Source organism: Salvelinus alpinus, chromosome 7 (assembly GCF_045679555.1).
Source record: "Salvelinus alpinus chromosome 7, SLU_Salpinus.1, whole genome shotgun sequence".
In the NCBI taxonomy this organism is placed as follows: Eukaryota; Metazoa; Chordata; class Actinopteri; order Salmoniformes; family Salmonidae; genus Salvelinus; species Salvelinus alpinus.
The window spans coordinates 29,558,456-29,577,650 of record NC_092092.1 but is presented as its reverse complement, the minus strand read 5'-3'; the positions used below and the strand labels follow the sequence as shown (position 1 = coordinate 29,577,650).

Below are 19,195 nucleotides of genomic sequence, written 5' to 3'. Positions count from 1 at the left end.
CGCAGAGTGATGGGAAAGCTGTCAAGGCAAAAAGGTGGCTACTTTAAAGAATCAAAAATATTAAATATTGGTTACTACATGATTCCATATGTTAATTCATAGTGTATGTCTTAAATATTATTCTACAATGTAGAAAATAGTAAAAATAAAGAAAGACCCTGGAATGAGTAGGTGTCCAAACTTTGGACTGGGACTAATATACATATATATATACACACACACACAGTTGAAGATGGAAGTTTCCATACATTTAGGTTGGAGTCATTAAAACTCGTTTTTCAACCACTCCACAAATTTCTTTTAAACCTTTTGTCAATATGGGGGCGCTGTTTTCACTTTGTAAAAAATCGTTCCCAAATTAAACTGCCTCGTACTCAATTCTTGCTCGTACAATATGCATATTATTATTACTATTGGATAGAAAACACTCTCTAGTTTCTAAAACCGTTTGAATTATATCTGTGAGTAAAACAGAACTCATTTTGCAGCAAAAATCTGAAATCGAGGCTCTGTTCCAGGGCCATCCTATTAATTTGCCTGAAATCTATGGATCTACATGCACTGCATACGCCTTCCACTAGATGTCAATAGGCTGTGAGAGGTGGAATGGGGTGTATAGCTTGATCTGAGGTCAAATGAGAGCTCTTGGAATGACATGACCCCAAGTTTCCTTTGTTCAGCAAGGCGCGGGAAGGACCCATGGATTGCATCTGAAAAGCTTTCGTTATAGACGTTAGATATCTCCGGCTCTGATTTTATTTGATATATGTGTTAAAAACATCATAAAGTAGTTATTTTAAACCGAGTTATATCAGTTTATTGCGATTTTTGGCATTTTCTTTGTTTTGCGTTATGGTGAATTTGGACACTCCTGCGCCACATGGCTAGCTTTGGTTGCTAATTCGACAGATGAAGAGGACATTCTACAACCGAACAACGATTATTCTGGACAAAGGACACCTTGTACAAGATTCTGATGGAAGCTCATCAAATAGTAGGAACCATTTATGATGTTATTTCGTATTTCTGTCGAAAATGTGTAGTCGTATTTTTCGCCCTGATTTTGGGCGCTGTCTCGCTATAACGTAAGCTGTATGTCGTACTAAAGTTATTTTTTTAAATCTAACACAGCGGTTGCATTAAGAACTAGTGTATCTTTCATTTGCTGTCCAACATGTATTTTTTAGTAAAGTTTATGATTAGTTATTTGATTAGATTAGGTGCCTCTCCAAGATTTCTCCGGACAATATTTTTGCATTTTGACTACGTATTCACATTGTAAAACCACGATTTGTCCCGCTAAATATGCACATTTTCAAACAAACCATATATGTATTGTGTAATATGATGTTATAGGACTGTCATCTGATGAAGATTGTGAAGGTTAGTGAATAAATTTATATCTTTTGCTGGTTTATTCGCTATCGCTAACGTGCATGAATCAATGCTGCTGTGTGGTTGGCTATTGTAGTAAGCTAATATAATGCTAAATTGTGTTTTCGCTGTAGAACACTTAAAAAATCTGAAATATTGTCTGGATTCACAAGATCTTTGTCTTTCATTTGCTGTACGCTGTGTATTTTTCATAAATGTTTTATGATGAGTATTTAGGTAATTCACGTTGGTCTCTGTAGTTATTCTAGCTGCTTTGGTGAGATTTTGTGATGGTGGCTGCAATGTAAAACTATGATTTATACCTGAAATATGCACATTTTTCGAACAAAACATATGCTATACAATAAATCTGTTATAAGACTGTCATCTGATGAAGTTGTTTCTTGGTTAGTGACTATTTATATCTTTATTTGGTCGAATTTGTGATAGCTACCTATGCGGTAAAAAAATGGTGAAAATATGCGGTTGAGTCTTTTGCTATCGTGGTTAGCTAATAGAAATACATATTGTGTTTTCGCTGTAAAACATTTTAAAAATCGGAAATGATGGCTGGATTCACAAGATGTGTATCTTTCATCTGGTGTTTTGGACTTGTGATTTCATGATATTTAGATGCTAGTATTTACTTGTGGCGCTATGCTAGGCTATGCTAGTCAGCTTTTTTACTGATGAGGGTGCTCCCGGATCCGGGATGGTGACTCGTGAGAAGTTATCAAACTATAGTTTTGGCACGTCGGTTAGGACATCTACTTTGTGCATGACACAAGTAATTTTTCCAACAATTGTTAACAGACAGATTATTTCACTTAATCACAATTCCAGTGGGTGAGAAGTTTACATAGACTAAGTTGACTGCCTTTAACCTTTCAGTGATACCCATCCCGGATCCGGGAGCATCCTCATCAAAAAAGCTGACTAGCATAGCCTAGCCTAACGGGACAGGGATATCATATAATATAATTTTCATGAAATCACCAGTCCAATACAGCAAATGAAAGATAAACATCTAGTGAATCCAGCCATCATTTCCGATTTTTAAAATGTTTTACAGCGAAAACACAATATGTATTTATATTAGCTAACCACAATAGCCAAACACACAACGGCATATTTTCACCATGTTTCCACCGCATAGGTAGCTTTCACAAAACCCACAAATAGAGACAAAATTAATCACTAACCTTGAACAACTTCATCAGATGACAGTCTTATAACATCATGTTATACAATACATTTATGTTTTGTTCAAAAATGTGCATATTTATAGCTACAAATCCTGGTTTTACATTGCAGCCACCATCACAAATAGCACCAAAGCAGCCAGAATAATTACAGAGAGCAACGTGAAATACATAAATACTCATCATAAAACATTTATGAAAAATACATGGTGTACAGCAAATGAAAGATAAACATCCAAAAACATGAATCCAGCCAATATTTCCGATTTTTTAAGTGTTTTACAGCGAAAACACAATATAGAATTATATTAGCTCACTACAATAGGCAAACACATAACGCCATTTACTCCCCGCCAAAATAGCTTTCACAAAACTGACAAATAGAGATAAAATTAATCACTAACCTTGAACAACTTCATCAGATGACAGTCTTATAACATCATGTTATACAATACATTTATGTTTTGTTCGAAAATGTGCATATTTAGAGCTGCAAATCGTGGTTATACATTGTGAATACGTAGCAACAATTCACCAGAATGTCCGGAGATATTTTGGACACTCACCTAATCTGACCAAAGAACTCATCATAAACTTTACATAAAAATACTTGTTGTATGGCAAATGAAAGATACACTGGTTCTTAATGCAACCGCTGTGTTAGATTTTTTAAAATAACTTTACCACAACGCTCACCTATTCTCCGCGGTGTTGGAGTCAACATATTACACAGAAATACGAAATAACATCATAAATGTTGTCTTACTTTTGCTGTTCTTCCATCAGAATGTTGTGCAAGGAGTCCTAGGTCCAGAATAAATCGTTGTTTGGTTTTAGAATGTCCATTTCTTCTGTCGAATTAGCAACTTTGGCTAGCCATGTGGCGCGAACATGCCCATCATCTCTTGGAACGAAAAATTCCAAAATTCCCAATAAACTTCGAATAAACTGGTCAAACTCAGTTGAAAATCCTACTTTATGATGTTCTTCTCATATGTATCCAATAAAATGAGAGCCGGAGCAATTGGTGGTGTATACTGAACGCTTTTCAGAAGACAATGTGGAGCTCCCTCGCGCGCCGTTGAAAACAGACAAAAGGGCAGACCTGTCACTACAAAAGCTCTTATTCGGCCTCAGATCAAGCTAGACACCCCATTCAACCTTCCACTGCCTGTTGACATCTAGTGGAAGGCGTATGAAGTGCATACATATCGATAAATAAAAGCCAATTGAATAGGCAAGCCCTGACACAGAGCCTCGTTTTCAGATTTTTCACTTCCTGTATGGAAGTTTGCTGCCAAATGAGTTCTGTTTTACTCACAGATATAATTCAAACAGTTTTAGAAACTTCTGAGTGTTTTCTATCCAATAGTAATAATAATATGCATATTGTATGATCTAGAACAGAGTACGAGGCCGTTTAATTTGGGCACGATTTTATCCAAAGTGAAAACAGCGTCCCCCTATTCACAAGAAGTTTTAAACAGCTTGGAAAATTCCAGAAAATTATGTCATGGCTTTAGAAGCTTCTGATAAAATTATGGCAATTAGCCTGAGTCAGTTGGAGGTGTACCTGTGGATGTATTTCAAGGCCTACCTTCAAACTCAGTGCCTCCTCGCTTGACATCCATGGGAAAATCAAAAGACATCAGCCAAGACCTCAGAAATAAATAGTAGACCTCCACAAGTCTGTTTCATCCTTGGGAGCAATTTCCAAATGCCTGAAGATACCACGTTCATTTGTACAAACAATAGCACGCAAGTATAAACACCATGAGACCACCCAGCCGTCATACTGCTCAGGAAGGAGACGCATTCTGTCTCCTAGAGATGAACGTAATTTGGTACAAAAAGTGCAAATCAATCCCAGAACACCAGCAAAGGACCTTGTGAAGATGCTGGAGGAAACAGGTACAAAAGTATCTATATCCACAGCAAAAACGAGTCATATATCGACGTAACCTGAAAGGCCGTTCAGCAAGGAAGAAGCCACTGCTCCAAAACCGCCATAAAAAAGCCAGACTACGGTTTGCAACTGCACATGGGGACAAAGATCGCACTTTTTGGAGAAATGTCCTCTGGTGTGATCAAACAAAAATAGAACTCTTTGGCCATAATGACCATCGTTATGTTTGGAGGAAAAAGGGGGAGGCTTGCAAGCCGAAGAACACCATCCCAACCGTTAAGCATGGGGCTGGCAGCATCATGTTGTGGGGGTGCTTTGCTACAGGAGGGACTGGTGCTCTTCACAAAATAGATGGCATCATGAGGTAGGAAAATTATGTGGATATATTGAAGCACCATCTCAAGACATCAGTCAGGAAGTTAAAGCTTGGTCGCAAATGGGTCTTCCAAATGGACAATGACCCCAAGCATACTTCCAAAGTTGTGGCCAAATGGCTTAAGGAAAACGAAGTCAAGGTATTGGAGTGGCCATCACAAAGCCCTGACCTCAGTCCTATAGAAAATGTGTGGGCAGAACTGAAAAAGCGTGTGCGAGCAAGGAGGCCTACAAACCTGACTCAGTTACACCAGCTCTGTCAGGAGGAATGGGCCAAAATTCACCCAACTTATTGTGGTGGGTGGTGGGTAGTGGTGGGTAGTATATGGGGCTTTGGTGACAAAACGGATGGCACTGTGATAGACTGCATCCAATTTATTGAGTAGGGTTTTGGAGGCTATTTTGTAAATGACATCACCGAAGTCGAGGATTGGTAGGATGGTCAGTTTTACAAGGGTATGTTTGGCAGCATGAGTGAAGGATGCTTTGTTGCGGAATAGGAAGCCAATTCTAGATTTAACTTTGGATTGGAGATGTTTGATGTGAGTCTGGAAGGAGAGTTTACAGTCTAACCAGACACCTAGGTATTTGTAGTTGTCCACATATTCTAGGTCAGAGCCGTCCAGAGTAGTGATGTTGGACAGGCGGGCAGGTGCAGGCAGCGATCGGTTGAAGAGCATGCATTTAGTTTTACTTGTATTTAAGAGCAATTGGAGGCCACGGAAGGAGAGTTGTATGGCATTGAAGTTCGCCTGGAGGGTTGTTAACACAGTGTCAAAAGAAGGGCCAGAAGTATACAGAATAGTGTCGTCTGCGTAGAGGTGGATCAGAGAATCACCAGCAGCAAGAGCGACATCATTGATGTATACAGAGAAGAGAGTCGGTCCAAGAATTGAACCCTGTGGCACCCCCATGGAGACTGCCAGAGGCCCGGACAACAGACCCTCCGATTTGACACACTGAACTCGATCAGAGAAGTAGTTGGTGAACCAGGCGAGGCAATCATTAGAGAAACCAAGGCTGTCGAGTCTGCCGATGAGGATGTGGTGATTGACAGAGTCAAAAGCCTTGGCCAGGTCAATGAATACGGCTGCACAGTATTGTTTCCTATCGATGGCGGTTAAGATATCGTTTATGACCTTGAGCGTGGCTGAGGTGCACCCATGACCAGCTCTGAAACCAGATTGCATAGCGGAGAAGGTATGGTGGGATTCGAAATGGTCGGTAATAGTCATAGTTGAAGTGTACCTATGATGAAAATTACAGGCCTCTCTCATCTTTTTAAGTGGGAGAACTTGCACAATTGGTGGCTGACTAAATACTTTTTTGCCCCACTGTATCTATATATATATAAATACATACTTTATGTTGCTCTTTCCTTTATTTAGGCAGTTACTTGTATATTTCCACACTATGAGGTTGGAATAATACTGTGAAATTGTAAAATTATGATAATGTCCTTTTTGTGAAAGAGCTTTGTTTGAAAATACCGCCTGAAATTTCAGCCTGTTTTGGTAGGATGGCATTTTGGCCTGCCTGGTGACATCACCAGGTGGTAAATGAGTTAATATACCAATAAGAAAGCGTTTCAAACATCTCTCCCAATACCAGCTAGTTTTCACCTCACCACTGAGACAGTCCTAGCAAAATTATTGCTTGATTTTTGACCATTTTAATTGAAAATGGTCACAGTAAGGTACTTGTTACCCAGAAATGATTTGATATCGAGATTAAAAGACCTGCATTGGACCTTTAAGTACATGTAAGAAAAGGTCATTGACCACTAGCCAACAGACAGGAGGGTGAGCTGTTTGCATCATGTTCATGTGAGATTCCTCCTGTCACCACTTCCTGCGATCCTTAGTGTCACTCACTACTACACAGTGAAAGAACGAGAGAAGAGACTAATGGGGAGAGACTCTAGGGATAGCTCTAAGGTCTCGCTAACTCATAAATATGGACTGAGATCAATGGGACAAAACCCACCCGTCTGCCTGTGTGGCTTTCTGCTGCTCCATTGAGCGTGTGTGTATCAGGTCTGAGATCATCATGACGAGTCAGTCGGTCTTCAGTTCCATTCACTGGGTGTCAGACAACAGGTGCAGAGCGCTAACCCCTTGGCGCACATGTGCACACACCCACAGCTTTTGAGTGCGTTTATGCGTTATACCGACATATCAGTGTCAGGCAGTGAGTCTTATTCTTGTTGTCCGTTAGATCTCAGTAACTTCTTTCAGATCAAAACTCACAACAATTTTCCATGGGAATGAGAGAGAAACACACACACAGACAGAACTGCATATCACCTAGCTTATTAGCAACATACAGTAAGAGCTGAACCAGCAGCTTTGGCTGAACCAGCCTGTGACTGTTAATAGAGACCTGTTAGAGCAGTGTTGCAGGCTTTCGTCCTAGCCCGGCACTAACACACATGACACTAGACTGAGTTGAATCTTGTGTTATAACACTAGGCTGGAACTAAAGTTTGTGCTCATTAGTCCGACACACGTAAAACAGTCTTGAGTCTTGTGATCATGGAGCTCAGCCAGCCCATCGGCTGGGATGAAGTCATCTGCTGGTGGAGACCATCACCCGAGACCCTTGCTCTGCCGGAGGCCTACTGGAACTAATAGGCTCTTCTCTACATGAACGCCACTTTATGTGTCAAAGAGCAGACGTAAGCTAGGCCAAATGCGCTCGGAGAATGTCTGTGACCTGCTTAATTGCCTACACTGATATAAAGCAACTCGTTTTGGCTGTAGGCGTAGTCAAGGCCCTGTTCAAATGGTTCTGAAAGCATAAGCCTAGCGAGCGAGAGAGAGAAAGGGATAAAAAAAACTATGTGGGAATGTGGGAAGGTATGAGAAAGGGTCTGAAAGGCAGTAAGGCACAGACTTCACAGTAAATCTAATAAGAGCATTAGGCTACATGAAGCCTGGACTGAACAAGGGGCTGGGAGAGGGAGGGAGGGGGTATTGGGACTTAAATCTGTCAACAGCACTAAACACAAGGCTGCAAGTCACACAGAAATATACTATCATAAAAGCATAATGCCCAACATCCCTCCATAGAACCTAACCGCCTTCTCCTATTGACTTACACACACACACACACACACACACACTTTCTCCGTGCTGCTGATCATATGACCCATAGTTGGGTGTTCATATGATAACGAGTAGAACTCTTTCTCTGCTGTGCTATCTGCCTCTTTCTCTTCCCTCTCTCCTCCTGAACACGCATAATGCTCCCTTTGTCCCTTCACACACACAGTGCCCCAGTGTATGAACATTCTATTGACAGGGAGTTTTATTAAGTGCACTGCGTCTTCTTTGGGTCTCGCCTGGGCATAACTGGGCCGCTGGGATAGCAAGATGGTTCTGACAAAAAGGGTAGGAGATTGATTGGCCAAGATCAGATATCACATACTGAAAGTCACTAAAAAAAAGGCCATGCATCTGTGGTTAGCTAGATCGTAAGGTTGTCAGTCAGGGTTAGATTTCAAATCAAATGATACAGTGGTGCAAAAAAGTATTTAGTCAGGACAGAGGAGCCTCTTAAAGAAGAAGTTACAGGTCTGTGAGAGCCAGAAATCTTGCTTGTTTGTAGGTGACCAAATACTTATTCTCCACCATAATTTGCAAATTAATTCATTTAAAATTCTTTCAATGTGAATTTCTGGATTTTTTTCCCTCATTTTGTCATAGTTGAAGTGTACCTATGATGAAAATTACAGGCCTCTCTCATCTTTTTAAGTGGGAGAACTTGCACAATTGGTGGCTGACTAAATACTTTTTTGCCCCACTGTATTTGTCACGGGCCGAATACAACAGGTGTAGACTTTACCGTGAAAAGCTTACTTACAAGGCCTTAACCAACAATGCAGTTCAATAAATAAATCAACTAAAGTTTTCAAAAATGTAATCAATCAAAAAGTAACAATACATTTACGAGGCTATATACAGGGGGTACCGGTACCAAGTGAATGTGCGGGGGTACAGGTTAATCAAGGTAATTGGTAAAGTGACTATGCATAGATAATAAACAGCAAGTAGCAGCAGTGTAAAAACAAAGGGGGGGTATTCAATCAGAGAAAGGCAGAAAAGTTTGTGCGTGTGTGTCTTCAAATCCCAAATCCCTGTTCACTCACGACTGCATGGCTGTGCACGACTCCAGCACCATCATTATGTTTGCAGACGACACAAAGGTGGTAGGCCTGATCACAGACGACGATGAGACAGCCTATAGGGAGGAGGTCAGAGACCTGGGAGTGTAGTGCCAGGACAACAACCTCTCCCTCAACGTCCACAAGACAAAGGAGCTGATCCTGGACTGCAGAAAATAGAGGGCCGAGCACACCCCCATCCTCATCAATGGGGCTGTAGTGGAGCGGGTCGAGAGCTTCAAGTTCCTCAGTATCCACATCACTAAGGAATTATCATAGTCCACACACACACACACACACACAGAGTCGTGAAGAGGGTACGACAATGCCTCTTCTCCCTCAGGAGGCTGAAAAGATTTTCCAATGGCCCGCAGATCCTCAAAAAGTTCTACAGCTGCACCATTGAGAGCATGTTGACTGCCTGCATCACCACTTGGTATGGCAAATGCTTGGCAGCCAACTGCAAGGCGCTGCAGACATTAATACGTGCAGCCCAGTACGTCACTGGGGCCGATCTCTGTGCCATCCAGGACCTCTGTGCCAGGTGGTGTCAGAGGAAGGCCCTAAAAATTGTCAAAGACTTGAGCCACCCAAATCAGACTGTTCGCGCTGCTACTGCAGGGCAAGCGGTACCGGTGCAACAAGCCTGAAGTCTGGAACCAACAGGACCCTGAACAGCTTCTACCCCCAAGCCATAAGACTGCTAAATAGTTAGTTAAACAGTTAACTACCAGCTACCCGGACTATGTGCATTGACCCATTTTGCACTAACTGTTTTAACTCATCACATACGCTGCAGTTACTGTTTATTAGGGATGCACAATATATCGGAAGATATTAGCTAAAAATGCCAACATCGGCTCTATGTATAGTTTAAACACCGATGTGCAAAACCGAAGTCAAAGCTGACGTGCATACCTGTATAACGTAGGTAGATGACGCAATGACGCCACGAAAAATACAGCGCTACACGTGCAACACAGCATTCCTAACCTAGCCCACAATGTCTTCTGTGTGGATCTATTTTGATGTTTCAAAGGAAGATGACAAAAAGGCCATATGCAACGTTCGTGCTGCTATTATTTCCAGAGGGGAGAAAGTGAAATCTTTCAATACCACAAACCTAATTACTAATTTGAAACTTCATCACCCCCAGACGTTCAGCGACTAAAACTAAGCTCACACTTCCAACAACTAAACAAGTTCAAGTCGAGCAGTCATTTGAAAGAGTAAGACCATTTCAGCGAGACAACTCAAAAGGCAAAATGCATTAACGCCAAGATAATGGAATTCATTGCCCTTGACAATCAACCGTTCTCTGTCGTGGATGATGTTGGCTTTTGCCGACTGGTCGAGCACCTCGAGCCCCGGCACACACTACCAAGTAGGCGCTATTTTTCAGATGTTGCCCTACCGGAGTTACACAGAATTGTTGAAACGCACATCCATGAGCTACTTGCTATGGGCGTCACAGCTATTAGCTTCACGACTGACATTTGGACCAGCGATGTCAGCCCCATGAGCATGCTGAGTCTGACAACACAGTGGGTCGACAAAGACTTCGTACTGAGGAAAGATGTATTGCACGCTCAAGAATGTGCTGCTTGTCATACCGCCTGCTGCCACTTCAATGGCTTTTGAGAACATGTTTGAAACTTGGAAAATCCCCAAGAACAAAGTACACGCTGTGCTAAGTGATAATCCACAGAACATGACAAAGGCTTTGGAAGAATGCGGAGTCGCCAGTTTGCCATGCATGGCACACACGCTGCAACTGGCTGTGAACGAAGGTGTTTTGACCCAACGCAGCATATCTGACACAGTGGCAACAGGTAGGAAGATAGTGGGTCATTTGAAACACTCACAGCTAGCATACAGCCACTTTCAAGCAATACAGGGGCAGCTTGGAGTGAAAACAAAAAGGCTTAAGCTAGACGTTTCCACCAGATGGAATAGTACTTTTTACATGACGGAGAGCCTGCTGGAACAAAAACGAATGCTTGGCGTGTACGCAACCGACTATGAGTTACCTGCAACAATCACTACAAATCAGTGGACTCTCATTGAAAACATGAACACATATTCCTAGCTCCGTTTCAACAACTGACTGGAGAAATAAGCTCATCAACTGTGCCTGCAGAAGACGTGATAACCTGTCATGGCATTGAAACGCCTGCTCAACAAAACTGCCGACAGAACGTGGGGTTAAAACTTACAAAAGTACTCTACTAGAGGCTGTGAACAAGTAATCCGGTGGCATTCTCTCTGAGCCTCTTTACGGTGTCGCCACCATGCTCGATGCTAGGTACAAGGACAGCTACTTCGATGCAGACAAGAAACAGGGTTTACATGAAATGTTAGACACAGCTGGACAAGATGGAAACGGACACAGCGACAGTCCACACCGAGAAAGAGGACCCACGACAGAAAAGGCCACAGATGGAGCTGAAACATCACTGCTTGACATGTATGATGAAAACCTGGTTGAGAATGAAACGACTGAACAAATGAACAACGAAACAGCAGAGCAAGTAAGTGAAAGAAATAGGTTTTGATTATGTTTTACTGGTAATGGGGACATACGTAAATGCCAACAAAATTACTTTTTGGTCAGTGTGTGTGTGTGTGTGTCAACTATTTAAACTGTACTAGAATAGTTGAAAGGCCTCTAAAATTGTAAATATCGGTCATCGGTATTTGTTTTTTTGGCGAGGAAAAGATCGGTATCGGCCAAAAATGTCATATCGGTGCATCCCTACTGTTTATTATCCATCCTGTTGCCTAGTCACTTTATCCCTACATATGTAAATATCTACCGCAATGCCCTTGTTTACCTACACATTGACCCGGTACTGGTACCACATGTACACAGACAAGATATGCTTACTCATTGTTTATTTAGTCCTTGTGTTATTATTTTTTCGATTATTTGTCTTTGCATTGTTAGGAAAGGCCCGTATGTAACCATTTCACTGTTAGTCTACACCTGTTGTTTACGAAGCATGTGACAAATAAACATTTGATTGATTTAATATTAAATCATAACTTAGATCAACATCAAACATCCGGATAAATTGTCCTAATCAACAAACCATACAAATGGTCTGGGCCGTGACATCCAATTATGGGGCTAACAGGTTCGGTCTTGATTTAAAATAATGAACCGGGTTCAATAGAGGGCTGTGACAATACCAGTATCGCAATATTTCTTCCTTGGCGAAAATGAAAACATGAAGCAGACTGTACTCTTTGTTCCTTTAAAAACCTGCTGTATGTAAAATATTGTGTGCTATAGCTTTGAAAATAAATCAAGAGGCGCTTTGTTTTCTGGGACAAGGAATGGGGATGTAGCCTATTACAGTTGACTCTTGAACCATGCACTTTAGATAAACACCCCCGACCTCTGTTTTCCAGCCCCAAATCAATGACATGCTTTTACGCTTTCAAATTGCTCCTGATAAATGCTGTGTGATAACAGATACCTGGCACAAGAAACAGGGGCTTTTTGGTTAGAGCCTGACTGACATTGGCAGGAATGACACGACTCTCTGACGTCGCCTTCTAAGTTCTGACATCACCCTGTGACATTATCATTATGAACCGTGACCCTATGATGTCAGGGGTCAGGGGGAATGGGTGGGAGGAGCATCCTGGCCGCAGAGAGGGACTCACTAAGTCTTGTTTTCCCAGCAATTTCCTGCCTGGCCCTGCCCTCTTCCTGTCTTTAGTGTAGAGTCACAGTCCGTCTAGGAAGAGTTACACTGGACTTACTAGGACTGTTTGTGTCTGGCAGTTGAGTCACAACAGCATTGAATGGGTTGTCCCAAGAAGTACTTGGGGCGTCTGTCTGCAGTGTTGTTCACTGGCTGAGAAATATTGTCTTTACTTATAGTCTAGTAGGCAGGTGTTTGGGTTTTTACAGCCATGGGCATGTGGATTGGATAGTTTTCTAGAGCCTAATGACCAACATGACTGATGTCATTGAGTTAGCCAGGCGTGTGTAAAGCCAATTAAGCATAGTGTTTTTCAACCTCATGGTAAACACCTAGGCCTAACACTGGTGAAGAATCTAACACAGGACAACTGGTTTCTCAACTCTTCTGAACTGTAGAGTGTAGAAAATCATTGTACCATCTAAACCGCTGTGAAATATATTTTCCAGAATCAAAAATCTAGTATTTTCAGCTGTTTGAAGCTGGTGTACACAAAAAAAAGCAAAAAAAAACAAACCTTAATAATGGGAAGCATAGAAAGTGCATATAGAACAGATCAACCGCTTCTTGTACTTGTTTTCAATGAGAATGACAGATCTATAACACATTTCTATGTGAATTTTGTCAGGTCGTCTAAAAAGTGACATATATATTGCAGCTTTAAACTACTTATGAAGCTTTATGACCAGACTCTGAGCTCGTCTTTCCAAACTCCACTGAACTGCAGCTCTGAGGAGAAAGTCAAGCCTGAGCAGTGCAAAGCAAATTACTTCAGGGAGACACAAACGCGTTAATCAGTCCCCACCCAGCCCCACCCTAGTTTTCAAATCATGACATGTCGAATCAAAACTAGGCCTTGTACTCAATGTACTACATAAGCTCTCATTCTGGTGGCAAGGAAAGCAGTTAGCGCTAGCAATGCCCTTTGACAGGACAAAGTGAAGGATCAGACAGATTTGTAACATTACCACTGTGACCTTCAATTGTTGTCTAAGTGGTGTTATAATGTCCTAGTTAACACTAATCCATTTTTTTTTTATGCACACCTCGCTGATGTAAAGGAAGTTGAAAGGGCAGACCACCTGACACACACAAGCCATAACCAACACTACAACAGAGGTCTCCTAAACCGTGTTCATGTACAGTACTGTCTGGCAGGCTGAGAGAAAGCTAAACATGGCTAAATTACAGCTTAAAAACACAGATGCAGGACCAGCCTACAGCACTGCTGCTGCTAACAAAGGATCACTTGACCTGTTAACCCATCTTTAGGAGAGGATAGGAGCTTTCACTTTGGCAGTTATGGGAATAAAGAGATTAACGACATGGGGGGGGGGGGGGGGGGGGCGAATCACAACAGCACTAGAACAGTGTGATGAGACAGAGAGACAGACATGCAGATAGCCTAGTGCAGCCAAACTCAACGGGCGGAAAGCGGGTCAATACGGACCAGACAACACATTTTGTTACATAAAAAAAATATATAAAATATTTTTGGACAGCTTTATAAAAAAAAAAATTAAAATCACCCGGGCGCTGCGGCCTCTCTAACTCAGCAACCTCTCTCTCTCTCGAAGCAACGCCCACATTTACTAGTGCCACGTCTAATCCAAACATGTGGTTATATGCAAATACAAGAGGCCACTTCTTACCCAATCACATCAATCCAAATATCCTCTGCAGAAGCTTGGGACAAGCAAGCAGAAAGAAACAGAAAGATTTGACTGACAGCAGGCATAGTGATTTCGATCAAACGTATCCCCTGAACACGGAAGTGAGAACAAACAAGATTAACCAACTCCAATATGAGAGGTCCACCAAAGTCCTTGTCAATTCCCTGACAGTCCAACAACGTGCAATGAGTGTTTACTGAGGATAGCTTGGGTTTTGGGAAAACATTTTCAGACACTGAGATGGTAAAATAATATTTGTGAAGGTGCTGACACCTTGCTTGAAGGTAAACAAAAAGATGAGCTCTGGGAAAAGATCAAACAGATCCCACTGTCAGATTCCACAGCAATGAGGAGAAGTGAAATACTAGCTGAATATTTAACTTCACAACGTTCAGGCCATTCAGAAATTCAGCATGCATTTCATTAGCTGTGGACAAACAGATAACACTGACAAACAAACACTGACAATAACCAGCTTCTGGTGTTTGTCAGATTTTATAACAAAACAAAGAAGGAATTCTGTGAGGAGCTGTTGGGCTTAACAAATCTAGAAGCACACACATGGGGAGAGGATATCCATGATGCCATCAAAGGGATGCCGACAAAAAGGTGGATAGATCTAAAGTCAGTGGTCCCATCACCACAGATGGAGCTCCAGCCATGATAGGAAGAGGGAGGGGACTGGTTGCACGTTTGAAAGAGGACCACCCTGACCTGACATCATAACACTGCATTATCCATCAATCTGTCCTGTGTGCCAGTCTGGGAAAAGAGTATTCTGAAGTCATGACAACGATGATGAAACTGATCAACTTTTTGAGAGCTACAGTATCCCAACCAAACTGCCTGATACGAGGCATTCTGAGAGGCCAATGCCAGTTGATGACTTACTACTGCACAACAATATCAAATGGCTCAGCAAAGGCAGGGTTTTGGAATGCTTTTGGGCCATTAGGGAGGGAATCAAAGCTTTCTTATCAGAGCAAAAGAGTGACAAGGCAACTCAGTTTTTGGAAGATGAGAAGACGAAAACAGTTGCATTTTTGACAGACATTACATCACACCTTAATCAACTGAATGTTAAGCTGCAGGAACGGGACAACACCGTGTGTGATATGATAACAGCAGTCCGGACTTTCCAGAAGAAATTTGAGCTTTTCAAGAATGATCTCTAGGGAACATTTGTCCACTTCCCAATCTTCTCGTATAAATGCAGGGAGACAAAGACGTTACCAACCATGTTGATTTCATCCAGAAGCTGATGGATAACTTCAAGGCTCGCTTTGATGACATCACTGTTGGACGAGAGCTGCTGCTGCTCATCCCCAGAACCCTTTATTGGTCACAAATGTGACAAAGTTATCAGAAGAAACAAAAACAGATCTTCAGATGGGTAGATGCTGCATCACTGCAAAAGGGAGTTGATTGAGTTGCAAGAAAATGTGTCTTTGAAGGAGTAGGCTGGTGATTGTGACCCTGTCACTTTCTGGGAAATGATGGTGCCTGCAGCCGATGTCCCTGTTCTCAAGAAACTGGCACTATACATCCTGACCATGTTTGGCTCCACATACAGCTGTGAATCAGCCTTCCCCACAATTGTTTTAATTTAACTAGGCAAGTTAGTTAAGAACAAATTCTTATTTACAATGACGGCCTACCCCGGCCAAGCACCAACGCCGCTGGGCCAATTGTGCGCTGCCCACGGCCGGTTGTGATACAGCCTGGAATCAAACCAGGGTCTGTAGTGACACCTCTAGCACTGAGATGCAGGGCCTTAGACCGCTGTGCCTAACTTTTTGAACTTTATTCAAAACAAATACCGCACCAGGCTCACCAATGAACACCTGCACCAGTGTCTCAGAGATGCTTTCACACCATTTGTGGCAAAGTTCAAAGTATTGGCAGGAGACAAAGTGTAATTTCTCTCATTGATGCAAGGGCAAGGCTCAGAGTGACACATGAATATTGCATGGCCCACAGTGACATTTTGTGCATTCAGATTATTATTTTCGGTTGAACTCTCCTTTGTTCTCCAGAAAACATGCACTTTATTTAATTTATATATTTTTTTATTCAAGGGCCATGTGCAATGGTTCACAGTGAACTTTTTGCATAGACAATTATGCATCCGCCTTTATTCTTCAGCAATGTTGCACATGTTTACATTCAAAATAAAGTTGTAATAAATTCAAATTCTTAGTCTCATTTAATATACATTTTATATAACAACATGTTCGCTAAGTCGTAGACGACTACGTTTGTTACTACGTCGTAACACAGCGCCAATAACAGATGAAATTCATCCGGACTTTTGCCACCTAGGAAATGTCACTGGACCTCAAATAGTAGTTGAGTACCCCTGGCCTAGTGGGTGAAAGGCAGGGGGATGGGGGAGAAAGAGAGAGGGGGGAGCGAGAGAGAACGAAAGAGAGGGACAGAAAGAGAGTAGTCTCATTGTCTGGAGTGACTGCAGTGTGTGGTGGCAGAACAAACAAACAGGAGAGAGAGAGAAAAGAGACAAGGTGGCGCTCAAACTTCCAATGACACTCCTGTTTTGGATTTGGACGTTATGGCCAAATCTCATTTGGCAACTGCTCTTATGGTCGATCTGACTCTACCAAGTCAACCAGAAATGTTTTTAGCCAGAAATCTGTACGGCTAGGTTCAAACTATCTAGAGCAGTGACCTAAAGGGACCCACCACTGGGTCCTGACCCATCATCTGAGAAACACTGACAGGTTTGGAATATACTGTCAACGTAATTCCCTTTGGGTGTAGCTCCATGTGTATGCTGACTAGTGCATGGCTGCAAGAGTTTGCATCCAGTTTGGACCGCGGGCATGAAATTAAGCAAATTAGTCTACAAAAAGAAATGTGCATACAAAACCACCCATGAAGCAAATTACTTTAGTGTCACCACCCACAATATTAGCAACAGTGTCAAATGAGTAATATGTAACCTTGTCATCAGCTGTTGCTACCAGATGACATATCCTGCTAGCTTCAGAATGCTATAGCTTTATAAGATTAGCCTGTGCAGCTTACCAACATTGACTTTCGGGGTTTAAAGCTAGCAAGCAATCTAGTCCATACATAACTGTTTGCAAGTTCTCACAGGCAATAGGCCCTGCTATGTGCAAATTAACCTCATGGGAATAGTAGCTACAGTATTGGGTACAGTCTGTGCTTGTTGTTGAACATTACTTGCGCTTGAACTGTCAAAGCTATCTTGAGTGGCCTAGCAGTAGCAATCCGTTTTTCGATCAGTTTCGTGGTCTGTCTGCGAAAGTTGTCTTTCTCTCCCCCTTTCTTTGACAGTCGAAGACTCAAACCCACCTCTTCTGCAGATTTTCTGAGCGATTTCTCCCGTTCATACTGGGTAACAAGTTGTTCGTTGTCTTCTTTTAGGAGCTCCAACTCAACTTCGTGCTCCTGGTTCTCCGCGAACACCGCGTCCAAGTTCTCCAACACCGCGACGACGAGCGGCATGAGTTCTTTCACAACGTCCTCGTCGTACTGACCGATCAACCGTTCAAACTCCCGGTAAATGGAGCTCGCCAGACCAGACACCCGTTCGGACATCATCGCCGAACTACCAGCGTCGTCCTGGTAGAGAACTCCATCGTCCAACTCCATGTTCTTGCCTCCTTTTCTTCTCGCAAACTAAGGTTAGCAGGTTAGCCGAGGAAAAAGCTACTTGGGAAAGCCTGCCAGCAGCAACCTGCCTTATCCTTATTTGTGAAGCGAGACCAAATAGTGTCCCTTAAATATAGCTAACTGAGCTACCGTTGGCTACTTTTTTTAAAGAGAAAAGGAAACGACGTTAAACAAGTTGCAGTCCCTATCTCCTATGGACGGTTGACTTATAAGGGGGTTAAATAGAAAAGTCTCTACTTGGCTCCGGGTTTCTACAGTTAGTTCTCCTCCCGACTTCCCAACAGATGAGCTTCTGTGTTCTTGTTGACGACTGGCTCGTCACGCTGACGTCACATGCTATAAGAGGGCTGGGAGGGATCTAGGGAAGAAAATGTACCGGTAATCCGTTTGAAGTGTTTTTCATTCAATAGCACTGTCCACATCAATATTGTTAACTCTAATTTGCCAACTTTATTCAATGTGCCTCATCACTGTACTGTTGCTTTATTAACTCAACAGGTAGTCTCTAAAAATTGCTTGGGGACTTTGCAAATGTTTCGTAAATAATGTACACTACCAGTCAAAAGTTTTAGGACACCTACTCATTCAAGGGTTTTCCTTTATTTTTTACAATTTTCTACATTGTAGAATAATAGTGAATACATTTAAACTATGAAATTACACATATGGAATCATGTAGTAGCCAAAAGTGTTCAACAAATCAAAATATATTTTATATTTTAGATTCTTCAAAGAGCCACCCTTTGCCTTGATGACAGCTTTGCACACTCTTGGCATTCTTAACCAGCTTCATGAGGTAGTCACCTGGAATGTATTTCAATTAACAGGTGTGCCTTCTTAAAAGTTAATTTGTGGAATTTCTTTCCTTCTTAATGCGTTTGAGCCAATCAATTGTGTTGTGACAAGGTGGGGGGTGGGTATACAGAAGATAGAGCTATTTGGTAAAAGACCAAGTCCATATTATGGCAAGAACAACTCAAATAAGCAACGAGAAACGACAGTCCATCATAACTTTAAGACATGAAGGTCAATCAATAAGGAGAATTAAGAACTTTGAATGTTTCTTCAAGTGCAGTTGCAAAAACCATCAAGCGCAATGATGAAACTGGCTCTGATGAGGACCGCCACAG

The 19,195-nt window shown here is 42.0% G+C and overlaps 1 protein-coding gene across 3 annotated transcripts in view; it reads right to left on the bottom strand.

Moving 5' to 3' along the window:
• LOC139580769 (C-Jun-amino-terminal kinase-interacting protein 4-like) overlaps positions 1 to 18,415 on the bottom strand; it is a 58,949-nt gene extending 40,534 nt beyond the window's left edge. For all 3 annotated transcript variants that reach the window (XM_071409763.1, XM_071409764.1, XM_071409768.1), the window contains exon 1: positions 17,745 to 18,415. In XM_071409763.1, the coding sequence (XP_071265864.1) occupies positions 17,745 to 18,044 (300 nt within the window). In that variant the 5' untranslated portion in view covers positions 18,045 to 18,415. The remainder of the gene's footprint in view (positions 1 to 17,744) is intronic.
• Between the last annotated feature and the right edge of the window lie 780 nt (positions 18,416 to 19,195).